The sequence below is a fragment of the Plecotus auritus genome, assembly GCF_963455305.1.
Source record: "Plecotus auritus genome assembly, chromosome: 5".
NCBI classification, from domain to species: Eukaryota; Metazoa; Chordata; class Mammalia; order Chiroptera; family Vespertilionidae; genus Plecotus; species Plecotus auritus.
The window spans coordinates 33,551,227-33,577,385 of record NC_137776.1 but is presented as its reverse complement, the minus strand read 5'-3'; the positions used below and the strand labels follow the sequence as shown (position 1 = coordinate 33,577,385).

The 26,159-nt window shown below is 53.2% G+C and overlaps 1 protein-coding gene across 2 annotated transcripts in view; it reads right to left on the bottom strand.

The window, feature by feature from the left end:
• Positions 1-346: 346 nt before the first annotated feature.
• DIS3L2 (DIS3 like 3'-5' exoribonuclease 2) overlaps positions 347-26,159 on the bottom strand; it is a 344,024-nt gene continuing 318,211 nt past the window's right edge. For both annotated transcript variants that reach the window (XM_080669267.1, XM_080669268.1), the window contains 7 exons: positions 8,810-8,993; positions 8,035-8,121; positions 5,695-5,842; positions 4,959-5,089; positions 4,681-4,785; positions 3,169-3,270; positions 347-2,622 (listed from right to left, as the gene is read on the bottom strand). In XM_080669267.1, coding sequence (XP_080525393.1) covers positions 2,464-2,622; positions 3,169-3,270; positions 4,681-4,785; positions 4,959-5,089; positions 5,695-5,842; positions 8,035-8,121; positions 8,810-8,993 — 916 coding nt within the window. In that variant the 3' untranslated portion in view covers positions 347-2,463. The remainder of the gene's footprint in view (positions 2,623-3,168; positions 3,271-4,680; positions 4,786-4,958; positions 5,090-5,694; positions 5,843-8,034; positions 8,122-8,809; positions 8,994-26,159) is intronic.

Here is a 26,159-nt window from a genome sequence, read left to right as displayed (position 1 = left end):
TGCCTCTCCAGCATCACCTTGCACGCCCCTGGGCACCCTGGTCCTAGTGACCTCAGACCTTCACGACTCCTATCAAATACCTTCAAGCCTCAGTTCCTTTGCCATCTTTTTCTGGGTGCTATTCCATTATGGTTGGGAATACGCCACCAGACTCGGAACTTTGCTAGAACCTCGCTATGTGATGACTTTTTTGAGTCTGCCTCCCTCACCCATGGAGACTCGGAAAAGAGCCTTGCTCTGTGACCTGGGCTTTGGCCTGCATGGGCACGCAGGTGCTCCGGGACAGCTTAAGAAGCAAACAAGTCTTCCTTGTTATCTTTTTTTTATTTTATTTGTATTTTATTTTGCGAGTCTTCCTTTTTGATGAGGTTTTGGGTCTCATCACCCCCTTTGTCAATAGTCCCCCGAGCATGGGGCAACAGAAGGGGTTGTCTTCCTTTTTGGACCCATGGACATGGTCCCACCCATGCCCTGCATGTGTGAGTGCAGATGGTGGGCCCAGGCAGTGGGTATGGTGAAGGGCAGATGCCTGAGACTTGGTCCTGGCTGGGCAGTCTTGCTATGTCACCTTGCCCAGAGACCTGAATCCATTCTGGGGGCAGTTTCCACTCCTGTCAAATGGGGTGGTGGTGGATGGGGCTGCTATGGCCCTTGTGATTCTAGGGACATCAAGGCCTGGCCAGCAAAGATCTTCCTCGCTGACCAACCTGGCTACTCCTCATGGGCCTGGAAGGGCTGCGGCGTATGGAGGGATGTCTGGTGACCTGGGCCCATGCTGCCCTCCAGGGAGCCCCAGCTCTCTGACCCACTGCTTCCCAGAGGGGCACTACCCCCTGGGGCGCTGCTCTGCCCTCAGCTCCCAGGCTCTATGGGAGGCCCTGGGAGACAACAGCAGAGAGGAGGGCTGCTCCTCCTCAGAGGGTGGGGCAGTTGTGGGGCTGGGGACAAGACCTTACCCTGGGCTCTCACTGTTAGGCCACCCAGGCTAGGGAAGCACCCAGAAACCTCCTCATCCAAATACCAAATCACCAGACGCCCACCTCTTCTCTTCCACATACTTGGTTCTAGAAGCCTCTGGGGACAGGAGCAGAAAGGGGATGGTGGCCCCTGGGGCAGCTTTGAGTGGCAGGATGGGCAGAATGAGGGCTGACTGAGATGTTAAGAGGAGGAGAGAAAGGAACAGGGGGCAGGGACAGACACGTGTCCTTTGTCCCCTCTGGCACCCAGCCCAGTGCTGGGTGGACAATGAACCACAGCCCACTGGTGACAGACTACAGCAGCCATGCCCAGTCCCTGCGAGGCCCTCCTAAAGGTACTGCGTTGAGTTTTCCTTTGAAGAACATTCACTATAACTAGACCAAACGAGCTTGTTAATACTACCCCCCAAGGAAACAGTGCGGTGAGGCTAGGCCCTTAGTCACCATGGTTCTCACTCTAGTTTCTGGCAGCCACTGGGGAAGCCAACCTGTGGTTCCCTAGTTTGGTGGGGAAGGAGCAGGGGCTGTGGCCAGGCTGCTGGGGACAGAGTGCTGCCCAGGGGCCTGCCATCTCTGTCCCTGCGTCCCTGAAGATGGTGGGTGGCATCCGTGGATGTCAGGATGCCGACAGGTGACTAGGCCAGGCTGGGCCACCAGGAGCCCATTTCTGCTCCCTGGTTGGCAAGGCCAGTTTGAGGGCCCCTCTCATGTCCCACAGGCCCAGCCCTCACTTTGTTCCCAGGCTCCCTCGATGCTGCCAGGGTGCAAGATTGGGACTGAAGGTGCTGAAGTACTGGCTTGAACCAAGGGGTAGAAACAGGGCCAGAGCTCTAGCCTGGGAAGAGGGGGATGGGGAGTTACAGAACCAATGCCCCATCTGGGGTCTGGCAGGCAGAGAGGAAGTGGTGGGGGCAGGGATGGACATAGCCATCCGCAACAGGGATGGATGAGCTTGCCGCCTTGCATACTAATGACATTTCTAATCAGCCAGAACGAGGCGCTGGCATCAATCTGCCAGGTGGCCAGCTCTGTGAATCATCCTGGAACTGACAGGAAGGTTCCAGAGTGGTGACCCAACTTAGCTGTGATGGGTGGAGCCTGAGCCAGGTCCCTAGTCCTGGGCCCAAGGGGCGCCCTGCCATCCCGGCCTCCCAGTCGTGCCCCATACACCAGGCTGCACTTCACATCTGATTTTATTCCATGACACTGATTTGCTGAAAACAGTGGGTGGCCTGGCAGAAGGGGGGCTGGCCTCCCAGGAGGGCGGTACCACTCGGCTCTGATAAGCACTGGCCCATCCAGCCCCACCCTCTTCCCTCCAGTTCATTTAAAAACTGAGCTGCAAAAGTAAAATAGAATGAAAAAATAAAAACAAAACCCTGAGATGTTAAAAACCAAATTAAAAATCCCCTTTGGTGTCAAAAGGTCCTATTCCTAAAAGCCAGTGGGTGGGGTAGGCAGGTAGGGTGGTGCCAGGGTGGTGGCTTCAGTCCTCCTGCTCATGGTCATGGTCACTGTCACACTCCTCCTTGTCCTGCAGGCCCAAGAGGTCCTCGGTGCCCGGCTGCTTCAGGATGGCGCTGTACTTGAGGGCGGCAGCCTCTGCCCGCAGCACCACCTCCACCAGGCTGAAGATGGTGATGACCTGCAGCACAGCAGAGTCCAGCAGTGACACGGGTGGGTCTCAAGGGGCTGCCCATGGGACAGGAGGGTCAGGGACCCACGGACCAAGTCCAGCTCTGCCACTATCTGTCCAGCGGGGTGCCTGGGACCACTCGCTCTGCCTCTTTAGGCCTCTGTTGCCAGTCTGAGAGCGGAGCCCACTCAAATACTGAGGCCCTGGGGCCCTGGCACACAGTGAACACTCGGTATAGGGAAACGGTGGGGTCTGGGCTGGCCTCAGGAGCATGCTTAGGTAAAAACTGTTATACAGAATTTCTTGGGCAGGAGGTCCATAGCTTTCATCAGATTCTCAAAACTTAAAGGCTCTGTTTTAAAGAGACAGGCAGAACCTCCCCCTATCTCTGCCTCTCCTCACAGTGGGTGTCCCCAGGGGAGGAAGGTACCAGAAAGCTAGGAGGGGATGTGGGTGAACTGGTGCCCACCACTGGGAGCCTGGGTAAAGGGGAGGGGGCGGGGGCCGGGGCCACAGTGGTGCTCTGGGAAAGCGGCGCCAGCCCTGGGTTCTGACCTGCTGCACTGGTTCCTGCTCCATGTCCTCAGGATCCCAGACAAGTGTCAGCACCGGCTTCTTGCCCACCCTCCGGAAGTGGTGGGACCGCAGGGGCAGGGCCTGGGGGTGCACACAGCTGGGTCTCAGGCCCTGGGCCTGGATGCAGCCTCCTAACCATTGACCCTGCAAAGCCCTGACTGACCTCAAGGGAGCTCCCTGCCCTGACCCCCACCCAGCAGCTGGCTGCTTGACTTTCTGGGGGTACCATCCTCATCCTCACCTCTGGGCAGCTTCAGGGAGGCCCTGCCTAGCCATCTTTGGCTGGGGCAGGTCAAGGCCAGTACCTAGGCTCTGTGTGTTATTCGGGGGAAGTGGTGGGTTTGTCCAGGCTCATCAGGACCTGGGCCCGAGGTGGACCAAGCACCTGAAACTGGAGGGCTGCTGCCCCCTGCTGGTGCTGGGTGTTAGCACAGACTGAGGGCTGGGTTGTCTGCAGAGATGATCTAGACCAGTGGTTGGCAAACTGCGGCTCGCGAGCCACATGCAGCTCACGAGCCGCGGTTTGCCGCTCTGTTGACTCATGAGTTTGCTGACCACTGATCTACACCTAAACTTCTGTCCTGCTCAATGTCAGGACTTAAGGACGAGAACGCTGATTGGTTCCAGCTGGCCTCTGTTCTGTCTCTTCTGTTTTACTCCATGTTAATATCATGTTTATTCTACACTATGCGCTGGGCTCTGCACACCCCACAGTGTTTTGGATGTTAACCACAAGGTAGGCTGAAACAGCTCCGTCAGGTGGCCTTAGACAGGCACCAAGAGCCTGGAATAAATAGCCATCGGAGCAAAGGCTGGTCTCTTCCTTTAGTTTAGGGGCATCACTTTCAGAGTGGCAATGGACCATTCGTTCTGGTCTTTTCTTCTCCCATGTTCCTATAAAAAATCTCACAAAGGCTGTATACCCTGCCATCCTGTACTGGTTATGGAGGGGCCTGTTTTCTGGGACCTTGGAGAAGAAGACCAAGCCTGACCCCTGGCCTGGATTCCCCCATCCCAGACAGCACAGTTGGGTATCTTGGCAGGGCCCATGGGTGGGCTTGGTGCTGGGTCTGGGAGGAGACCAAGGTCAGGAGCCCATACCCTCTGCCTCTGTGGGCCAGCATAGCCCACATCTGAGCGAGGGTGCAGTGTAGAGTCATCCCCACAGCTTGGATCCCCAGTGAGGACAGGGACAGCAGAGTCCTCGCCTGTGCTCCCATTCTCCATGCTTATATGTCCACTAAGGGCTGTCCCTGGGCCAGGACCGCCCCCCACCTCCCAGATGCTAGGAAAATATGAAGGAGACCCCAGAGAAGGGAATGGGACAGGCAGGGAAAAACAGTATGCTTAGTGAATGCGGCTTGGTGTCTGAGGGGGAACCGCATAGCCCCTGCACTCATTTCACAGTCGATGGGCATCTGTACCCTGTAGTTGGCCTCTGCCTACCCAGAAGGTCCCTAATTGTGGCCTGGATGCCCTCCACATACTCACATTGCAGTAGATGCGTTTGTGCACCCCGTAGCGTAGTACCAGCACGTCGAAGGCTTGGTTCAGGACGCCCAGCACCATGGCTTCCGACTCTAAGGGGCCACTCTCCTGCAGGGCAGGGCAGGGCTCCAGCCAAGGCTTGGCCACGGGACATGGCATCCCTCCAGGGCCCACCCTGGCTGCTGAAGGCCCCTGGGATCCTCCAGGGCCTTTGTGAGCAGCTGCCAGGAGGGGAGGTGGGGCAGACGGAAGGGGAGGGGGTGTCAGGAGGGTGGCCTCACCTTGACCAGGATGGCAAAAAAGAGGCTGGTGCTGAGCTCATGCACGCGCTTAGATGCCATGCGGCGGTCATTGCAGTGGTCGGCCTGCTTCTGCAGGACACTGGGTTCCACATCTGGCAGCTCCCTGTAGCCTGTAGAGAGGGTGGTTGGGGGCCTGCTATTGGGGTGGGGGGTGCGGTATTCTATGTGCATGGCCATGGCTGGGTGATGGGTACTGTGGTACCCTGGGATCAGGCAAGGTGGGGCCTGGGAGGCCCATGCAGAGCGAAGGCCTCCTGCTGCCTAGTTCCAGAGACTGAAAATGATGGGGCAGCCTTTGTTTGGGTTTATAATGAGCCCTAATGTGGCTTCCCCTAGAGCAGTGGTTCTCAACCTTCCTAATGCCGCGACCTTTTAATACATTCCTCATGTTGTGGTGACCCCCAACCATAAAATTATTTTCGTTGCTACTTCATATCTGTAATTTTGCTAATGTTATGAGTCGTAATGTAAATATCTGATATGCAGGATGTCTTAGGCAACCCCTGTGAAAGGGTCGTTCGACCCCCAAAGGGGTCGCGACCCACAGGATGAGAACCGCTGCCCTATAGGGACACCCAGAGGGAGAGTTTCAGGTCCAGAGTCCCTGCTGCTGGAGCTTCCATAGTCATAGCAGTGTGGCCTCTGGGCACCCACTTTAGGGGGTGGGCAGCCAGTAGCTGGGCACAGGCCTGCATTCCCAAACTGCGCCTCTTACCGAGTGTAGCGGCGAGGAGACGGTGCACCATGACGTCTGCAAAGCGGCGGATGGGCGAGGTAAAGTGTGTGTAGAGTGGCACGTTGAGGGCGTAGTGCCGGAACTGCTCCCGGTCCTGCAGCATCCCCGAGCAGAAGTACAGCGCCATCTGGGGGGGATGGGTGGTCTTAGAGCTTGGCTAAGCTGGGCAGGGCTGGGTCAGGGGCTCCATACCCCTTGCCCCCAACACTCCACCTTGTGCCAGCCAAGGGAGGCAACAGTTGGCCAGCGTCAGCCCTTCTTGTCCCTGATAATCTGTCCTGGGGCCAAGACCCAGGTCTGAGTTCAAAAGGCCCTTGGGCAGGGCAGGGATTATGACTGGGGTATAGGAAGGGACAGGCATTGCGCTGGGGCCCCGCAAATAGCCCCGGGCAGGAATAGTCCTGTGGTCCAGGGAGCCCTGGCCACAGGCCTGAAGCTGCTGGCCCTGCTTCCTGAGCTCTCAGGGCTGGGAAACAAGGATGTGCTGCTGCCTGGGAGCCAATGAGCAGGTTCCACATTGGAGCCAAAGTCACACCCTGTGTGTTCACTTGCTTGCTCACGGGCTGCTTGCCACGCTCTCTCACCCTCACACCCTTCCGTGCGCTTACTCAGCCAAATGGTCAGCCGGCCCCGGTTCCTGTGTACGAGGCCCTGGAACCCAGGGCACAGCTGGTGGTGACCTGCTCAGCTCCCCAATTCAGCTTCTTTTCCAGCTCCTGCTGGGTCCTGGGTTATGTCTGGGGCAAGTCACAGGGGGAGGTGGGAGCTGCCTTCACTCTGAGCCAGTTTGTTCTCAGAGGTGGCCCAGTTCCCCAGATGAGCTGGGGTGAAGAGGACAGAAGGCCATGGCTCCCTTCCTGGCTGGCAAAGGTGTCTCTTGGCAGGGTGGGATGGGTGGGGACCGTAGCTTTCCCACAGTGACCAGCCCTCCTTGGGACAGCCCTCGTGTCCTGTTTCAGCAGTTCACTCAAGACTTCCATGCTCACTGCTGCTCCCCTGCCCGGTCCCCCACCCCACCACAGTTTTTAGGGTTGGGAGAAAGGGACTCTAGACTGTCTGGTCACTCCATGCTATCAGATCCCAAGGCAGAGGCAGGCCTCTGAGGTCACTGGCAGGAAAGGTCAGTCTTTTTCAGACTCTGAATGACTCAGGAAAGAGCTCCTTTTCATGGAGCTCCAGGGCTGGTTTGACTTTGGATGTGGATGGCTCTAGGGTCAGGGAATGGGGGCCTCACTGGCCCTGCATGGCACAGCCAGGGGGCAGTTCTTGTGACCTATGGGCAATTAGAGGGCAGAGTAGTGTTGAGTCCAGTGGACATATGTACACTGCCCCCGCCCCGCCAAGGCTTGGGCACAGGTGGAAATAGTCTCCCTCCAGTGGGATCAGATCTGGGCACTGGAGTCCTGAGCTCCTTGAGGCTTAGCTCGAGGCTGGGAACACCTGACACCACTTACCATAAGGTGCTTAGTGTGGAGCAGGGTAAGGGCAGCTAGACCTAAACAGGCCCTGACAGCTCTGTCCCTGGCAGAGCTATAAGATGCCAGAAAATAAGTCACCTGTGGCCAGATGGGGCGATCCAGTTCTTATGAAAAGAATGAATAGTGCTGAGTGACCAAGCCCCTGAAAAATGGTTTGTCACTGCCCCTCAGAAGGGCTTCAGCCCAGAGATAGCCCCATCAGCATCCACAGCTCCTGCTGGCCTTACAGTCCACTGGGCTGGCTCCTTCCCAAGATGCTCGGGCTTGCAGGGGTTGAAGCTCAGCCTCAGAGGACTGAGAGGCTGCCAGCTCATCATCCTGCCTGCTGACACAGGCCCACAGTCTGACCTCTCTTCTCCTGGCTGGTGAGAGGAAGACTTCTCTCCCGGGGGTCCACAAGTTGCAGTGGGGGCTGAGGACCACTCCCCTGTACAGGCTGCTTTGGGAAACACTCTCCCCCATCCAGGGTCCCCATCTGGCCTTGAGTGCTGACCATCTCCATTCCCTTCCCCAACCTGGTCTGGTTTCTGGGGATTGGCACTGAAGGCTTGGTGCAGGCCCTGTGGTGACTCCCTGTCCTGTGCCAGGGAACAGAGCCCCAGAGGCCACAAAGGGTCAGCAGGCTCAAACTGGGCCCTCGAGCAGGTCCAGTCAAGCTGTCCTTGAGCAGATGAAGCAGGCAAGACTGGGCTGGAGGCAGATCAGGCTCAGCTCCAGACCCACCTGTCCCAGGTGTTGCCTGGGGACATCTTCACCACCCTTCCACTCAAGTCCTCTGCATGTGCAGAAGTCATGGATGCTCCTGGGAGAAGGGGAGGATGGGGGACAGGCCCCTCCTTACCTGCATGGGCCGGGAGCACATGCTGGTGAGCACCTCCTTCCGGGCCAGTGAGTACTTGTCATCTCCAAATATTTCGGTCAGACTTTTCTAGAAGCAAACCCATGTGATATGTAGTCAGGCTTGGGGAGAGGGTCTGGGACCCCTGTCACCCACAGTGCATCTGAGAGGCAGCTTCAGGGAGGGTCAGTTGTGGGGCCCAACCCTGCTCAGATGGCCATGGGTGGGGCACAGGGGCCAGCAGCTCCCAGCCTGTGTCCCACACTGAGCTTGCCACACAGGCAACAGCTCGGAGGTCAGTCCTTTCACTGGTAGCTGGCTGGCCTGACCCAAGGTACCTCTGCTGTCTGACCCAAGGTACCTCTGCACCCACCCTAGGCTTGGGCACAGGTGGAAATAGTCTCCCTCCAGTGGGATCAGATCTGGGCACTGGAGTCCTGAGCTCCTTGAGGCTTAGCTCGAGGCTGGGAACACCTGACACCACTTACCATAAAAGGCATGCTATGGCTTCCAATGACCCAACTCCCACTGAAGGCCTCTGGGCCAAGCCAAGCCCATGCCTGGCTACAGGACCCCTGCCATGGCTGAACCTCAAGTGACTTCCCTTGCCTGGTCCTGATGGGAAGCACAGCCCGGGGCCAGGGCATTGCAGGGGAAGTCCTGGCTGAAGAGGAATGAACCCTGGTGGAATGCAGAGGCTGCTGCACCCACAACACCCTCTTCCCCCCAAACAGGGCCTCTACCTGCCTCCCCCAACTTCCCAGCCCCCAGCACTCACATTGAGGGCCCCAGAGGAGGTGAAGTCCATGGGCAGCCCCATCTGGTCACAGAATTCCACCAGGTCATTGAGCATCTTGGTTTGGGGTGGGGGGTGCCGGCGCAGCAGCGCCCTCTCGGGGAAGGCGCGGTAGATTTTGTGGGCCACTGCCATGTTGGCCAAGAGCATGAACTCCTCCACAAGCCTGCAGGGGGAGGAACCAGTCAGGGGCCATGCCCATTCTTTCTGTCCCAGGCTCTCTGCTAGCTGGCCCTCTTGCACCCTCAGTCTCAGCCTAGAGATGCCCTCCCCCCATCCAATCTACTTTGTTCCTCAAGTTGCTTTCTCTCTCACCCCTGCTCACACCCCTCACTGCACTAATCAGTCCACAAGACTCTTCTCTTTGCAGTGTCAGCTTGGGCACTGTCTGCCCTACTAGATGGGGCTCCTGGAGAGCAGGCATGGGGTCTGTCCCATTCTCTGCTTCACCCTGGGGCTTGGCAACCCATCTGACCCACAGAAGGAGCTCAGAGAAGATCTCTGTAAGAAAACAATGTGCCCCAAGAACCCAGAGGGCTCCCTCTCTCCCTGGGGAGATGAGGGTTTCTGAGGATGAACAGGAGAGTCCTCAAGACAGCAAGAGTGACCTCACACATCCTGGGACAAGGCAAAGGTGCTGTTGGGGTGTTTAAACCCTAGTCAATCTCTTAGGAGTTAACACTCTAGTTCTGCTTCACTTTAGTGTAATTAGGATCAACAATAAGTACAAATAGATAGGACTCACCAAGGGCCCAGGGGGAGAAAGAGGATTGATGGAGGAGGATGAAGTGTGCTAGAATTGAAGAGTCAGGCAAAGTGGGAAGCTGGATCACAGAGGCCTGAGGTCAGCCCCCCACCCCTAATCTGAGGCAGCTTACATGGTGCTTCCGGACCTGGGGCTCCCGCGGATCATACGGATGGTGCACAAGAGCTGAGGCCTCTTGGCATGGAAGGCAGGGAGAGAGGAAAGCACTCTAGAAGGGGGCTCAGGCATGTCCTGGTGCCATGGTGGCCAGGGTGCCCTGAGTGGGGAAAGTCTTGCCCAGAATAGGAAAGACTCTCCCCTGCCTTTAATCTGAACTCCAGGTTGCATGTCAACCTGTGCTTCTCCCACCAAGGCAGAGAGCTCAGGAAGGAAGCTCCGGCAGGCCGAGTAGTAGCTGGCGGCCCAGCATGAACTTCCCCTTTCTGGGTAGTGCTGCAGGGTTAGCCTTGTCACCTGACCAAACTCTTGGAAAGAAGAGCAGCCAGGTGTGCTATCTTTCCTGGGAGCATGCCCATGCCTTTCTTCCCTCTGAGGTGTGCATCTCCTAAATTTTAAGGGTCCCCATGAGATTTGCAATCAAGGGAGCAATGAGCTGCGGCAGCTCACCCCAGGCTAACCCCCTGAACCTATCTCCAAGGCCCCCATTTCTCTGACTTTCCAGTGAGCTGATAGCAGCCCCCACCTTGGCTCATCTCTTTCCTACAACATTTCTAGAGAGCCAAAGCAGCCCACCTAAGCTTTCTTCTGTTGCTTCTTTTATCCTAAGCTCTTCTTGTTTCACTGTCCCCAGCTTTAACAAATGTACTCTCAAAATAAAAATTAAAAAAAAGATCCCTGGCCGGTTTGCTCAGTGGTTAGAGAGCTAGCCAGTGGAACCCCGAAGGTTTGCAGGTTCCATTCTCAATCAAGGGCATGTACCTCACACCTTGGTTGCAAGTTCGATCTCTGGCCCTGGTTGGGGTGCATGAGACAACCAATCAGAGTGTCTCTTTCACATCAATGTTTCTCTCTCTGTTCCCTCCTTCCCCTCCATTCTCTCTAAAAATCAATGGGAAAAGTATCCTTTGGTAAGGAAAGGAAGAAAGGAGGGGAGGGAGGGAGGGAGGAAGGGAGGGAAATAACCAATGACAGGAGCAGGCCAGGCGGAGGGGGAGCCTGAGTGTGTGATGCCCCTCCTCCCCCCAGACTGAACCTGCTTCAGCAGAAGTTTGGCTCTGGTCTACCAAGCTGTCCCAACAACACATCTGTCTCTCCCAGAAGCCCTCTCTGTAAGTCCTACACCCCTAGCCCCTCCTCTATAGGGACTGCTTTGGGCCAGCGTACTGTGGAACAGGATTACAACTTGGGTATAGGACACAGACTTGGACCTCATGCTAGCTCCATGTGCCCATGTGCCATACAGGAAGCCAGTGCAGGGAATGGGAGTTTCTTCATTACCACTGGGATGCCCTAACAGCCTTTAAAGTGGCCATCCTGATCCTTCCCCCCACCCCCATCTGTCCTTGAGCACATTACTCCCTGTGGAAAAACCCTTGAGTTCAAGCACCTGAACCCAACCACCAAAAATAATCTCCTCAGATGAAATCTTGACCTGGTTCCACATGCTCTTTTTTTTTTTTTTTTTTTTTTTTTTGAGAAAGAGACATCAATTTGTTGTTCCACTTATTTATGCATTCATTGGTTAATTCTTGTATGTGCCCTGACCAGGGATTGAACCCACAACCTTGGCATATTAGGACGATGCTCTAACCAACTGAGCTACCCTGCCAGGGCTCACATGCTCTTGCTGTAGGACCCTGAACAAGTCACGGTCCTTTTCTGACCCTCTTTTTTCTCAAATGTAGAAAAGGAATAATAATAAACAGCACCTCTTCACGCTGTAATAATACATATTTTAGGGCCAATCCTGTGCCTCAAGACACAGGGAGTGCTTTCCTCTCTCCCTGCCTTCCATGCCAAGTGGCCAGCCTGGGTGTCTCCGAGTGCCCTGTGATTTCCATCCCTGCCATCTGTCCCCCTTTCTCACCCTTGCCATGCCTTCCCTAAAGGTCCAGGCTGCTCTACGGCCACCTGTGTCACAGTCTAGCATCATCTAACGCTTCATATTTGGTTTTCTTATTGGGATTTTGTCAACCCAAGAGGAGTCTCAATTCCTGCTCAATAAATGTCTGATTTATTGTCTTCTCTTGGTCAGACACTGCAGGCCATCACCTCCTAAATTCTTCAGATACATATATTCATTCACTCGTTTGTTCACTCAACAAACATTGCTGTGTGCTAGGCAGGTCTAGGCTTGTCTTCCCATGCAGTCAGAATAGTTGTGGGTTTGGAATCCCCAGTCTCCAGCCTAACAGCAGGCTAGGCACAGTGGTCGGCAAACTCATTAGTCAACAGAGTCAAATATCAACAGTACAATGATTGAAATTTCTTTTGAGAGCCAAATTTTTTAAACTTAAACTTCTTTTAACGCCACTTCTTCAGAATAGACTCACCCAGGCTGTGGTATTTTGTGGAAGAGCCACACTCAAGGGGCCAAAGAGCCGCACGTGGCTTGCGAGCCGCAGTTTGCGGATCACTGGGCTAGGGTGAAGACACTAGGTTGCATTTTGCCAGCATGGCCAGCAGGGGGCAGCATGTCCCCACAGCAGAGCTGTAGGGCAAAGTAGCAGGGCTGAGCTGGGGCGCCTTCAGCCTGTCCCCTCACTCGGCTCTCCCCTCCCTGGGTCAAAGGAACTGAATGTTTGGGCAGCCTCCCCAGGCAGAGCCAAGCTCCTGTTCCCAGTTCTTGCCTTACTTCTCTTCTTCTTCTTCTTTTTAAAATATATTTTTATTGATTTCAGAGAGGAAGAGAGAGGGAGAGAGATAGAAACATAAAAGATGAGAGAGAATCATCAATTGGCTGCCTCCTGCACGCCCCCTACTGGGGACTGAGCCGGGCATGTGCTTTTGATAAGAATCTAACCCTGGACATCAGTCTGCAGGATGATGCGCTATGCAATGAGCAAACCAGCTAGGGCCCTGCCTTACTTCTCAAGGTCTTTAGGTAAGGAGAATAGGAGGGAAAGGAAGGGGAGGAGAGGGCCAATGTCCAAAGCCCCAGACAGTGACAACAGGCCCCAGTCAAGCTGCTTCTCCAGTGACCCCACTCCTTGTCCTCTCTGGACCCCCAGTACAGTGCTGTGAGTCACCTGAGGCTGGTGAGAGAAAAACCAGTGTGCTCTTACTGACCTTGAGAGCAAAGTTAGATGAAGCTTTGGATTTAGAGGCCAACCTTGGACAGGGCCTTGGGGCCTTTGGGGGGCTCTGATTCTCTTTGAGTGTCTCGGTTCCTCCCTTGCAACAGAATGGCAGGAGTTACGAGGGCAGCCTGTGGAATCCCCTCCAAATTATTTCACTGATATCAAGCATTCGTCCCAGAAAAATGTCAATGTCGCCAAACTGGGAGGCTGTGCAGTAATAAGCCCAGTTCCCTTAGTGCCACCATGGCTCATTAGTGTTTTAGCACAGCTGCATGGACCATTTCCCCACAACCTGTCCTTAAAATTCTTCTTATACCAGCAGGTGGGAGAGGGAGGATAAGGAGAACCTGCCAATGAGTGAGCATGAGAAAGCAGGAGCGAGGCCTGGAGAGCCCTGGTGATCAAGCCCTGGGATGGCTGGGGGGGGTGCAGCACAGACGGAACTGGGTCCCCAAGGAGTGCAGAAACAGAAAAGCCAAGGAAAAGCCAAGTGCCAGCAACCAGATTCCAGAGTTTAGGATTCACTGTCAAAACTTGGCAGGCACCACAGGAGGGAGAACTGGGCTGGCCAGGGCGAGTGTCACAGGTCCCCCACGGGTCAGTTCCCTAGAAGGACCGGCAGGGGGCCCCCAACATCTCCCTCCCACAGGACCTGGGACGTGGCAGGAGCATCTTAGAACCCAGGAACTTCTGAGCAGGAAAGGGCATCTGTTTATAAGCTGCCCAAGGTCCAGGGTCTCTGGGCTCCCATTCAGTGTTTTTCCTTCACCAAAGCCAGCTCTGGGGCTGAAGGCTGCACTCAGTCAGGGAAAGCGAACAGCAGGGTGATCACAAGAGGAGCTCTGACAGCTGACCCCACCAGCAACACCCCTTCTCTTTCCTCTTTTGGGGACAGCAGTGCTGTATTCACAGGCCCACAGCCAGGCCTTAGATGATGTCCTGAGCTGTTCTGGGTGGTTAGGACACACCTCTGAGAGCGAACTGCACACACTGGGGTCTGGGAACCCCAATGGAGATGGAGCCGTGCACGCTGCCCTGATCATAATCCCTCCCCCTCCCATCCCACCTCCCAGCATGGCACAGGCATGAGATCACTCAGTTTTGCTGAGGGGAAGGGGGGAAGGGTAAGCTGGAACTCAGCAACTGCCTGACAACTGCTCTAAATAGGGGCTCAGGAATGGCCGCCAGCCAGCATCACCTTCCAGAACAGCAAGCCAAGCCCTCGGAGATGAGGCCTTAGGCCCAGGCCTGGCATCTGCTGAGCATCTGGAGCCAGTGCCACTGGGGGTCTACCACTCTGGAGGTCTGGGGCGGGCTCTGCTGTGATTGACAACTGCATGGCCAACTGGGGCCAGGCAAACACTTGCAGCATCCCACCTACCTGTGCTCTGGGCCTCCAGGTGCTAGAGGGCGAGGCAGAGGACTGGTGAGAGGCTACTCATTCCAGGGAGGAGCTGAGCAAGCCCAGAGGTGTCAGAGTCCCTCACCTGCTATGGCAGATGGCAGGTAAGACTGCAAGCAACCTACACACAAGTACACACACTCCTCCCACAGCAAAGACGACTCTGGTCTAGAATGGTGTTTCCCAAAAGGTGTTACTGTCACTTAAAGAATGAAGTATAGTCTGGCCAGGTAGTTCAGTTGGTTGGGCCTTGTCCCATGCACCAAAAGGTTGCCAGTTCGATTACCAGTCAGGGCACATGCCTGGTCGGGGCATGTACGGGAGGCAACCGATCAATGTCTCTCTCACATTGATCTCTCTCTCCCTTCCTATCTCTCTAAAACCAGTAAGAACAAGTGAGGAGTAAAGAATAAACACATATGAAGTGCTGGAGGTTATTCTATTTGACAATATTGTAGGACATCCCTTCGCCTTTAGGATGCTAATGTGAAATGTGACTTTATGAGGAGGAGCTACTGGATGCAGCATTTGCTGCTCAGTGATGACTGAACCCGTTTGGTCGCATCTTAAAGGGCAATGTTTGGGAAAGGCCGCTCCACCTGGCAGGGATCAGGCAGTGGCTACTAGTAAATGAGAACTGGGCTAAAACACTACCTTTCAGAAGAAGGCTGTCTATCCTTGACTGTCAAGGAACTGGACTGAGTGTCCTGCTCATCTGGAAGGCAGTGGCTCTGTTTTGTGCCTGTGGCCATAGAAGGCCCTCTGGTTGGGGGGTGTCCTATGGTGAGACTCCTGCTCTGGACCTCTCCTGACACTACTTTCTTCCTTGCTCAGGCCAAGCCACCTGGAGAGGCGGGGAGGCTAGTGGTTACCAGCTCAGCAGCTTGCCTTCAATCCCAGCTCTGCTGCTCAATAGTTGTGTTATTTCAGTTAAGTTTCTTAACCTCTCTGAATCTCAATTTATTTACCTGAAAAATGGGGATGCAATATACAAGTGCCTAGCCTTAATTATTACATTATTGTTGTGCATACTGTGGATGTAACTGACCCCAGTGGCCCCAACCCCAGGATTTGGCTGTCCATGGCAAGATGACCAGAGGCCTCTGCTGTGCTCTCACCACAATGTCACCCCAAGTCCAGGCCCCCATCTCTTACCAACTGGCCTATTATTTTTTTCTTTTTCTTTTAAAAAAATATGTATTTTTATTGATTTCAGCGAGGAAGGGAGAGGGAGAGAGAGATATATAGAAACATCAATGATGAGAGAGACACATTGATTGATTGCCTCTTGCATGAGCCCCAACCAGGGCCAAGGATGAAGCCTACAACTGAGATACATGTCCTTGACCGGAATCAAACCCAAACACTCTATCCACTGAGCCACACCCGCCAGGGCTGACCTCCCTACTTCTAGTTATGCCTGCTTAGTTTCCTTTTTCTCACCCAAAGTGGTGTATTCTTTCTCGAGGGCAAATCTGGTCACTTTTCTCTCTTGCCTGAAGCCCTTCAGGAGCTACCACTGCCCTCCAGACAGTTAGTTCCACCTCCTCCTAAAATAAAGTTTACAAAGCTGTGTGTCATGTGCCCAAATCACCTCTTCCCCCTCCCCATTCCTCCTTCCCTCCCCCCACACACACTTCAACCATACTGAATTCTGGGCTGTTTCTTTCTTCTGTCCCTTTGCACTGCTGTTCCCTTAGCCTAGAATCCTAGACTACTCTTCTCCTATCTCTTTGTCTTAGATGTCCCTTCCTCTGGAGAGGCAGCATGAGGTGTCCACTCTATGTGCTCCCTGGGCACCCATTTATATCCCATCTCGGCACTTAGCCCACATCACTGACCATGGGCTGTATCTCCCCCACCCCCTCACCTTCACTCCAATGCTGCCTCCCCTGGCCCCAGTACAAGGCCTGGCACAGTGTAGCCACTCAATAAACCTGCGGAGAATGAAGGATTCACAGGATGGGGCATGTTCAGGAGTTGAGGGTTAGGTCACTGCCACCATGCTCCTTTCTCTTCGGGCATACAATCTTCACATGTTTACTTTTGACTCCTTACATTGCTGCCAGAGGTTGTCATTAATTTAAAGCTCTGCCTAAGAGCTTGACTGAGATCATCCCCAAACCAGGCCAGAGAGCACAGCCTGCTCCTGTTATTTCCCTCCCCCAGTCCACAGAGCACCATGTGCACTTATGACAAGCCGGAGTGCTACACCTCCCAACTAGAGCCATTCATTTGTTCCTGTTTGTACTCTTATTCATCCTCAAACCTTTCTGAGCTGCTGCTGTGGGTTGGGTCAGCGAGAGACAGACGAGACACCCAGCAAGCACCACATGTGAGCGCAGCCCATGAAACCTTCCTGCGGCCCTGGGAGGCATTTTTAATCCCTCTCTGTGTAGATACAAAAAAAGAAGGAGATGGCCCCACATCCCACTTCTCCCTGAGAGCAGCTGGGATTCGTGAACAGGGCTGTGTGACTTTGAGGCCCTGCTGCCACCAGAGAGCCTTGGCCTGCCCTCCCGAAGCCCCAACTCTGTGAGGAGACATGTCTAGAAATGCAAGATCAATTCCAAGAGATGGCAAGGAGGAGGGAAATACTTTACACAAAGGGATGAAGGTGTAAAGGTGTGAAGGCAAAAAAAGGCATGTTTGGTGAATAAGGCATCAAGGAGGAGGGCTGTGCAGTGGGGGGCTGGGACTTCACTGAGGGGTCTGGGGAGTTGCAGGATGAGGGATGGACATGAAGGAGAAGAACCAGCAATGGTGGGACACAGGGACCAGAGGCCACATGCCATTAGGATGGAAGCTGAAGAGTCTGAGGGCTGGCAAGAAGCCAGAGGCAGCAAGAAAGGGCAGGTTGTGCCAGAGTCTAGAGATACATACAAGGTGAGGGTCGGAGTGGACACAATTGTCACGGCACAGAGGGGTAAGACAGGAGGGCGCTTGAAGGGTGATGAGGTGGCCGAGAAGGAAAGTGGCATGAGAGGAGGGCATAAGGTGGAGCTGGGCAGTTTGCCCACAGTGCTGGCGCTGTGGTGAAGACGAAGAGGCTGGAAAGGCCACTGGATTTGGCAAGTAGGAGCTTGGGGTCTCAATGGCAGTGGGGTAGGGAAGTTGATTCAGAAAACCAGAGACTGAAGAGTGAGGGAGGCCGTTAAGTGTGGACAACTCTCAATACATTTATTGGCGAAAGAAACTAGAGTTAAAGTGTTTTCTCTGTAATGTTTTCTGATTGCTGTTTTAAGTATTTAAAAGATCTGAATGTGCTTTCAGAGGCAAAGGAGCTACTGTGAGAAAGACCTGAGGTTGAGTATGTGACCCGCCAGCATTCGAGGAGGAAAGGGCTGTCCAAGGAAGGGCAGCCTCTCCGGGCAGACCTGGGTGGGGGGCACTGGCCCCTGTACTGTGGCACTGGAGGCATGGTCCAGATCGAGGTCAGCGCTGAGCTGACCACAGCCCAGAAGGCTGCTGTCCCCTCCCTTAGCACTTGGCCCATCTAGACAACAGAGGAAGCTGGTGCCTGCCGGCAGCAGGACTCTCCCCACCCCTGGGTGGTGTTGGCAGGCAGACTGAGCTCCCCAGCCTGCTGGTTAAGGGCCTTCGAACTTGGGCTCGCTGCTCCTCTGCACTTACCCTCTCCACACTGCCTGGCAAGAGAGGTAGGGCCTCCGAGGATGTTATGTTTCCAGATCCATTTTACCAGCTAAACCAGATGAGAAACTCGCCCCACCCCTTCCACACTCAGAACACTCAGAAAGTGGTTTTGGAAACAACCAGGAGCCAGGCAGCCAGGGCAGTGGCATGGCTGTTGCCCAAACCTGAAAATGCATCAATTTTTCAAAGACCAAAACCAAGTGAGAGGCTAGAAGAGCTTCTGCCCTCAGCCACCAGGGCACTTGTCACAACTCCGTGGGAGTCTCATGCAAATGGAATCAGGCCACTCACAGAGATTGTTCAATTAGCTCTTGGTGAAAATTGCTAACTGGGACATCTGATACGAATTGCTTCTAGCCAGTCTCAAATTCATTTCTTCTGAAGAGTAGATCTTCCCCACTTGGGCACATCCTCACAGTGGGCCTGGGAGCTCCTAGGCTCTACAGCGGCCAGCCCTGAAGGCAGCTGTGCCTCTCACAAGAGCTTTGTACCTGAGCAATGCCCCTTCTTCATGACTGAGCGGCCCGCAGGGGCGGAGGTAGTGGCCACCCTCATGGGGGACCTGCTGCTCTCCTGCAGCCCTAAATTGAGTGTAGTGTGGCGGAAAACAGGAAGGGCCCGGTGCCGGGGTCTGATGGGAGGCAGTGGCCAAGGAGCACTGGAGTGAGAGTGCTGGGCTAGGAAACTGAAGCTCTCTGCTGCAGTTCTCTCCTAGGCCAGGCCAGGGTGGAGCTGGTGGCCTGGGAGCTGGAAAGCAGAGGCCGGGAGAGAGGGAGTTGCAAGCAGAGTAGGCCAGGGTGGGTGGGGAGCCCACCAGAGGAAATTTAGCAGACTGACTGATGGGCGCCCACCCACAGCCGACTGGGCACCCCACTTCAAGCTACTGAGTGGAGGGTGCTGCAGCCCCAGGGCCGCCCACACGTCAGAGCTTGGGCCTCTTGCTGACCCCTCTCCTCCTGGGCTCGCTGCAACCTGCTGAGCGTTTTGGACATTCCCATGAAACCACAGGGAAATGAATGGGGCCTAGTTCACAGGCATGGAAAACCCCAGAGGAGAAGGCCTCTGGAGCCAGACATAACAGGCCCTGTGGGTGAGGCTGGAGCCAGGTTTCCTCTTCTGTGAGGCTGAACCCACTCCAGGCCTTCCTATAGGTTCGGCAGGCAGGGCCCAGCTACAGCAAGGCATGGTTCAGCTGCTTGTTTTTCTAGCTCAAAAGGAAGTCTCCAGAGGCTAGGCCTCCGGAGCACGGGCCCTTGGGCCCTGCCAAAGGGAGGCCCAGTGGCTGCGGTAGGCAGGGGGTGGGGGCTTGCTGGGGAGCCGGTTGACAGGCAGAAAGCCCTTTGTCAGCGTAAAGAGAAGCCTCGCTCGCTTCCCGAGGTTCAGCACTCTGCTCAGGAAGGCACCCGGCAGGCCTGAACGCGGCAGTGCCGGGCTTGCTCATGGCAGAAAACTCCCCCTAAGCAGAACCAGGTGGCAGTTTCGCAGCCTTGCAGAGCTGGGCAATTAGGGCTTGCTGGCTCTGCCACGGTGTTGACACACATGCCTTTCTCCACTTCTAGCTGATGTCCAACTGGAATTGGAACCGCTGACCAGAGGAGGTGTGGCCAAGATGCACAGAGGCCCAGCCACCTCGGGGAACCACCGCAGAGCCCCCAACAGCTTTGCTGCTCGGCTTAGACTCCCAGGCTAGGGGTCTCTTTCATACTCCAGCCCAACAATAGGGCTGCCTCTGTAGCCTAGGACAAGTTCCGTGGGGCCAGCGAAGTCACCACTGACATTGGGAGGGATCAATTTTGATTTTAAAGTTAGGCTTTGGGCATGAAGCTCTTCGAAAAGACAAGAGTGTGCTGGAATACACAGTTGTTTGTACACACACACAGATAAGGGAAGATGAGACACATGTTCTGGGAACCCAAGCTGCTTTGGTTTTGCAAGTTGGAGCATGCTTTGCTCACCTTTCCAGATGCTCTTGGCCCCACTGCCGCTGGGTGCAACTCCCACTGAGCAGGCACACAGCCATTAACAGCTACAGAAAAAGAGCAACTGCTGGTCTCAGGCATCTCATTGAACCTGCACAGAAGCCTTGTACAGGGAGCAGTGTGAAGGCCCTAATCTGCACAGAGGGACAACGGGTGTCTGAGAGGCCAAGTACGGTGAGTGCATAGGTCACACAATCAGAGTGTGGCAGGGCTGTAATCTGGAGACTTGGTCTTTTTTACTCCAAAGCCTATTCTTCACCACCAACCTACAGGTGGGAAGGGCCTGCCAGAGTAGCTGAGGTCCAGGCCTACCTGGTGCAAGTGGAGGAAAGGTAATGTGTCCAGGAGAAAAGGGTGTTCTGGACTGGGCAAAACAGGAATCTGAGTTCTTTGGCTAAATAATGATTCCTCAGCAATAAAGAGGGGCGTCTCTCCAAGCCCAGTGATTGAGACCTATGGAGGCTGGGAGGAGGGGGGTCCGGGGGGGCGTTACCTGAGTGAGCCGGCCAGGGCATCAAGGCCTGTGGAGGCTCTCAGCACCAGGGACGTGGCTTCTTGCATCAAAGGCTGCAGCTCCCTTGGTCCCTATAGGGCTCGGCTCTTGCTGGCCGGCTCCTGGCCTCAGCCCAGCTCCCCACCAAGTCATGAGGAAATGGGCACCTCCACACGTTGCCTTTGGGCCTTCTCTTGGCTGATGGGCACCCGACTCTCTGGGATTCCCCCTGGGGCTCCTACACTGCTTTCTATGCCTGCCAGGCCCTAGTCCACCTTCTCCACATTGTCATGTTGAGTTTTCAAGGCTCAACTCACTAGATCAGCAGTTTTCTTTTCTGGGGAGCAGGACTTGCTCATCTCTGCATCCCAGGGCCAAGGGCACGTGTAGGTGCTGATGAAATATTTACAGAACAAATAAGCACTTCAGAGACATGATCTGCTTGATGATCCACAGAAAATGCTGAGGGGAAAACAAGGCCTTTTTGGGGAGTGGGAGTGGAGCATTCAGGAGAAGGCCCTAGAAGTGGTGGTTCAGTTCCTGAGGCTTCCCTCAGCTTATCCCTACTGGAAGGTGGGCACATGAACTTGGCAGACAGAACTAAGACAGCTTCTGCCAGTCTAGTGGGACTCACTGAATCTGCTCTTGTGAGATTCCTATTTGCTGTAGTTGGTTATCACTTAGACCAACACAAGGTGATGGTGTGCTGGGGTGCATTTGTTGGCCACCTGATTAATGAATACTCTTGTCCAAGGGCAGCCCGCCTCACTGTAAATATGAAACGCAGTTTATTATTAAAAAAACCTCTTTCTGGACTGTTTCCATTGAACTAACACTTGTCGTTATCACCCACTGGGATGCAGTGTGTTGAGTCTGGCACAGCTCTTCATTAGTTACATATCTTTTAAAATATTAACCCACAGTTTTATGAACTAGGTTCAGAGTGATTTAAATGAGCTAAGTGGCCTTAGCTGGTTTGGCTCAGGGGATAGACTGTCAGCCTGTGGACTGAAGGGTCTTGGGTTCGATTCCAGTCAAGGGCACATGCCCAGGTTTCAGGCTTGATCCCCAGTAGGGGGTGTGCAGGAAGCAGCCAATCAATGATTCCCTCTCATCATTGATGTTTCTATCTCTCCCTCTCCCTTCCTCTACAAAATCAATAAAAAAATATTTTAAAAAAATGAGCTGAGAGAGAGAGATCCAAGATGGCGGCATAGGTAAACACCTAAACTGCTGCCTCGCACAACAATTTCAAAACTACAACTAAAAGACAAAAAGTCTATCACCCAGAACCACGGGAAAGCTGGCTGAGTGGAAGTTCTACAACTAGAAGGAAAGAGCAAACAGCATTGAGGGGTGCACAAGCGCTGAAAAGCTGAGGTACGGAGACGCGCGAATCGGGCTGGCGATGGGCATCTGGGAGCGCTGCTGTTTTCAACCCGAAGGGAGATAAGCTCCCGATTACTCCGAACTTGTTTCTGGGGACGCGGGGGACCCAAACTCCTACGGGGAGAAGCTGGACTGTCTGCCGTGAGGGAGGCTTGCTTGCAGGGCTGCGCGCAGGAACAATTGTTTATTGTGCTGGGGCGTGGGACCCGGGGACACGGTCGGAGCCGCAGAGCCGCAGAGCCGGCTAACTGGCAGCCATCGCTGTTTGCCATGCCCTAGCCTAGTCACGCCCTGAGACCCCACCCTGCACAATCTACGAACCCACCCAAGCTCCAAGCATCGGCTTTAGCATATGAATGGCCTGCCCTATCGCAGCTTAACTTAGCAAACTTGCAGCCCGGGTCAGACAGCTCCAAAACCTCCAAACCCCAAGCAAAGAGGAGAAAACTGTAGTTCTTGCTGTAGCTCCTGTTGGGTGGCCTCAGACAGTAGCTGACCTGCACCCCATTGGAGATCCAGAAGCCAGTGTACCTAGTGGTCAGTGTGAGACACCAGATTTCAACTCCTCACATCCATAAGTGACACATTCAAGAGGCAGCCTCAGTGAGCACCAAAGCCCCACTGAAACAAGTCCTGCCCCATAAGCGTGTCTCCAGCGCAGCAGTTCTTCCATTATAGACACAGCAGGTCCTCACAGCCAATTGGCCTGGAGGTCAATTCCTCTCAGTGTACCAACAGCAATCAAGGCTTAACTACACCAAGACTTTGCACTCAGCCCACAAAGGGGTGTACCAAAGGCGTCCACCTCAGGTGATTGGGGAGGCTGAACCACTGGGCCCTATAGGTCACCTACCACACAAAGCCACTCCATCAACACAGGGAAGCAGCAAAATGCGGAGACAAAGAAACATGTCACGAATGAGAGAAATGGAGGAAAGCAAACTAATGGACGACATAGAGTTCAGAACCACATTTATAAGGTTACTCAAGAATCTTCTAAAAACCGCCGAGAAACTTGATGAGACCTCCGAGGAGCTTAGTGAGACCTTCAAGGACCTTAATGAGAATGCCAAAAAAATGGAAAAGGACCAGTCAGAAATTAAGCATACACTGTCTGAAATAAAGAATATACAGAAACTCAACTGTAGATCAACGTACCCCAAGAATCAAACCAAAGATCTGAAATATGAGGAAACAAAAAACACCCAACCAGAAAAACAAAAAGAAAAAATCCAAAAATATGAAGATAGTGTAAGGAGCCTCTGGGACAACTTTAAGCATACCAACATCTGAATTTTTGGGGTGCCAGAAGAAGAGAAAGAGCAAAATATTGAAAACCTATTAGAAGAAATAGTGACAGAAAACTTTCCCTACCTGGTGAAAGAAATAGACTTACAAGTTCAGGAAGCACACAGAACCCCATACAAGAGGAATCCAAAGAGGACCACACCAAGACACATCATAATTAAAATGCCAACGGCAAAAGACAAAGAGAGAATCTTGAAAGCAGCAAGAGAAAAACGGTTAGTTACCTACAAGGGAGCACCCATACGACTGTCAGCTGATTTCTCGGCAGAAACTATGCAGGCCAGAAGGGAGTGGCAGAAGGGAGTGGCAAGAAATTTTCAATGTGATGAACAGCAAGAACCTACAACCAAGATTACTCTACCCAGCAAAGCTATCATTCAGAGTTGAAGGTCAGATAAAGAGCTTCACAGACAAGAAAAAGCTAAAGGAGTTCATCACCACCAAACCAGGATTACATGAAATGCTGAAGGGTGTTCTTTAAGAAGAGGAAGAAGAAGAAAAAGGTAAAGATAAAAATTATGAACAACAAAATGACATCAAATACATACCTACCAACAAGTGAATCTAAAAATCAAGTGAATAAAAAATCTGAAGAACAGAATGGACTGGTGAATATAATAGAATCAGGGACATAGAAAGGGGTGGACTGACAATTCTCAGGGGGGAGGGGGTGTGAGGGGTGCGGGAAGAAACTGGACAAAAATCTTACACCTATGGATGAAGACCGTGGTGGGGGGTAAGGGCATGGGGTGGGGTGGGGAATCAGGTGGAGGGGAGCTAGGGGGAAAAAAAGAGGAACACCTGTAATAATCTGAACAATAAAGATTTATTAAAAAAATAAATAAAATAAAAATAAATAAAAATCTAAAAAAAAAAAAAAAAAAGAGCTGAAAAAGAAACCATCAACAAAACAACAAGAAAGCCCACTGCATACGAGAACATATTTGCCAATGTTATCACCGATAAGGGCCTAATCTCCAACATTTACAGGGAACTCATACAATTTAACAAAAGGAAGATAAACAACCCAATCAAAAAATGGGCTACGGAACTAAATAGATACTTTTCTTTTCTTTTTTTTAAAATATATTTTATTGATTTTTTACAAAGAGGAAGGGAGAGGGATAGAGAGTTAGAAACATCGATGAGAGAGAAACATCGACCAGCTGCCTCCTGCACAATCCCTACTGGGTATGTGCCCGCAACCAAGGTACATGCCCTTGACCAGAATCGAACCTGGGACCCTTGAGTCCGCAGGCTGACACTCTATCCACTGAGCCAAACCGGTTAGGGCCTAAATAGATACTTTTCAAAAGAAGACAGAAGGCCAAGAGGCATATGAAAACATGCTCAAAATCACTAATCATCCGAGAGATGCAAATCAAAATGACTATGAGGTACCATCTCACACATGTCAGAACGGCTATCATCAACAAATCAACAAACAAGTGCTGGCGAGGATGCGGAGAAAAAGGAACCCTCATGCACTGCTGGTGGGAATGCAGACTGGTGCAGCCACTGTGGAGAACAGTATGGAGTTTCCTCAAAAAACTGAAAATGGAACTCCCATTTGACCCAGTAATACCACTTCTAGGAATATATCCCAAGAAACTAGAAACACCAATTAGAAAGGATATATGCACCCCTATGTTCATAGCAGCACAATTCACCATAGCTAAGATTTGGAAACAGCCTAAGTGCCCATCAGCAGATGAGTGGATTAAAAAACACAATGGAATACTATGCTGCGGTAAAAAAGGAGTTCTTACTATTTGCGACAGCATGGATGGAACTGGAGAGCATTATGCTAAGTGAAATAAGCCAGTCAGAGAAAGATAAATATCACAAGATCTCACTCATTTATGGAATATAATGAACAACATAAACTGATGAACAAAAATAGATCCAGAGACAGAGAAACATCGATCAGACCATCAAACCTCAGAGGGAAGGTAGGGGAGGGTGGGGGAAAGGGGGAAGAGATCAACCAAAGGACTTATATGCATGTATATAAGCCTAACCAATGGACACAGACAACAGGGGGGTGAGGGCATGAGTGGGGGGGGGGTAGAGGGGGTAATGGGGGAATAAGGACACATATGTAACACCTTAATCAATAAAGAAATTTTTAAAAAATGAGCTGAGTTGGATGGTAAGTCAGAGTGTGAGGCCAGTGAGTGTCAATACCTGACTGGACCCCATGATTCTACTTCCCTGACCAGTCGCTCCAAGTTCATCTTTTAGGGAAGCCCAGGATGCAGAGGAGGGCCCCTGTTTACCCATGACTTAGAGACACTCTAAGAAAATTGGGCACCTGGAACAATGGACTTCTTCAAAGGCAGCTCAGGCCAGGCCTGGACAGCCATTCATGACTGGGAGGACCAGTCGGTTCCATCCAGGTCTTCTTCAGGTGCGCACTGCTCTCCTTGGCAAAGGCACTGCACCCAGGGCTCTCTGGCCTCAGCCTGGATGCTCCCACCTGGGTGGAGGCCCTGCCTGACGCCCTGCAGGGCCCTGTGTGGTTCCCTGGCTGCAGCTGTCCTCCCACGATCAGGCCTCTTGTCTCTCCCAACAACCATTGCAACGGGAGAGTGACTACTTTCCCTGGTTAATGGTGTCTATGCCAGTCCACTTACACCAGTCAATCTTTGTGAAACTCAAGCCCAGTTCCTTATATGCCATATTTGAGTGTAGGCAGAATTACTGCCAAATGGTTATTTGCAATAACGGGAAGACCTGGCCACCGGTTTCACCAGGACATCCTTACAGGCAGTGTGCAGTGTCCACAGCCAACCTCCAGAGACCGGTGCTGCTCCTCTGCTCACTCTGCACTGTCTGCCCAGGAATGGCCACAGCAGCCGTGCCAGCAGCAATGACACCCACCCTGCTGAGCACTGAGGCAAGCTGGGCCAGTGCCCCAGCACAGAGTTCCAAGAAACAAGTGGCCATGCACACAGGTGTGCAAATGGAAGTGACAACCCATGCGCTCTGTTGGGGAATGCTCATGGAGTTTTGGGGAGAGATGGTCAGGGGTGGGGTGGGAAGAACCATTCTTCTCCCATTCATGATTCTTAGCGGGTCCCTCTCAGTCCAGAAAAGCCT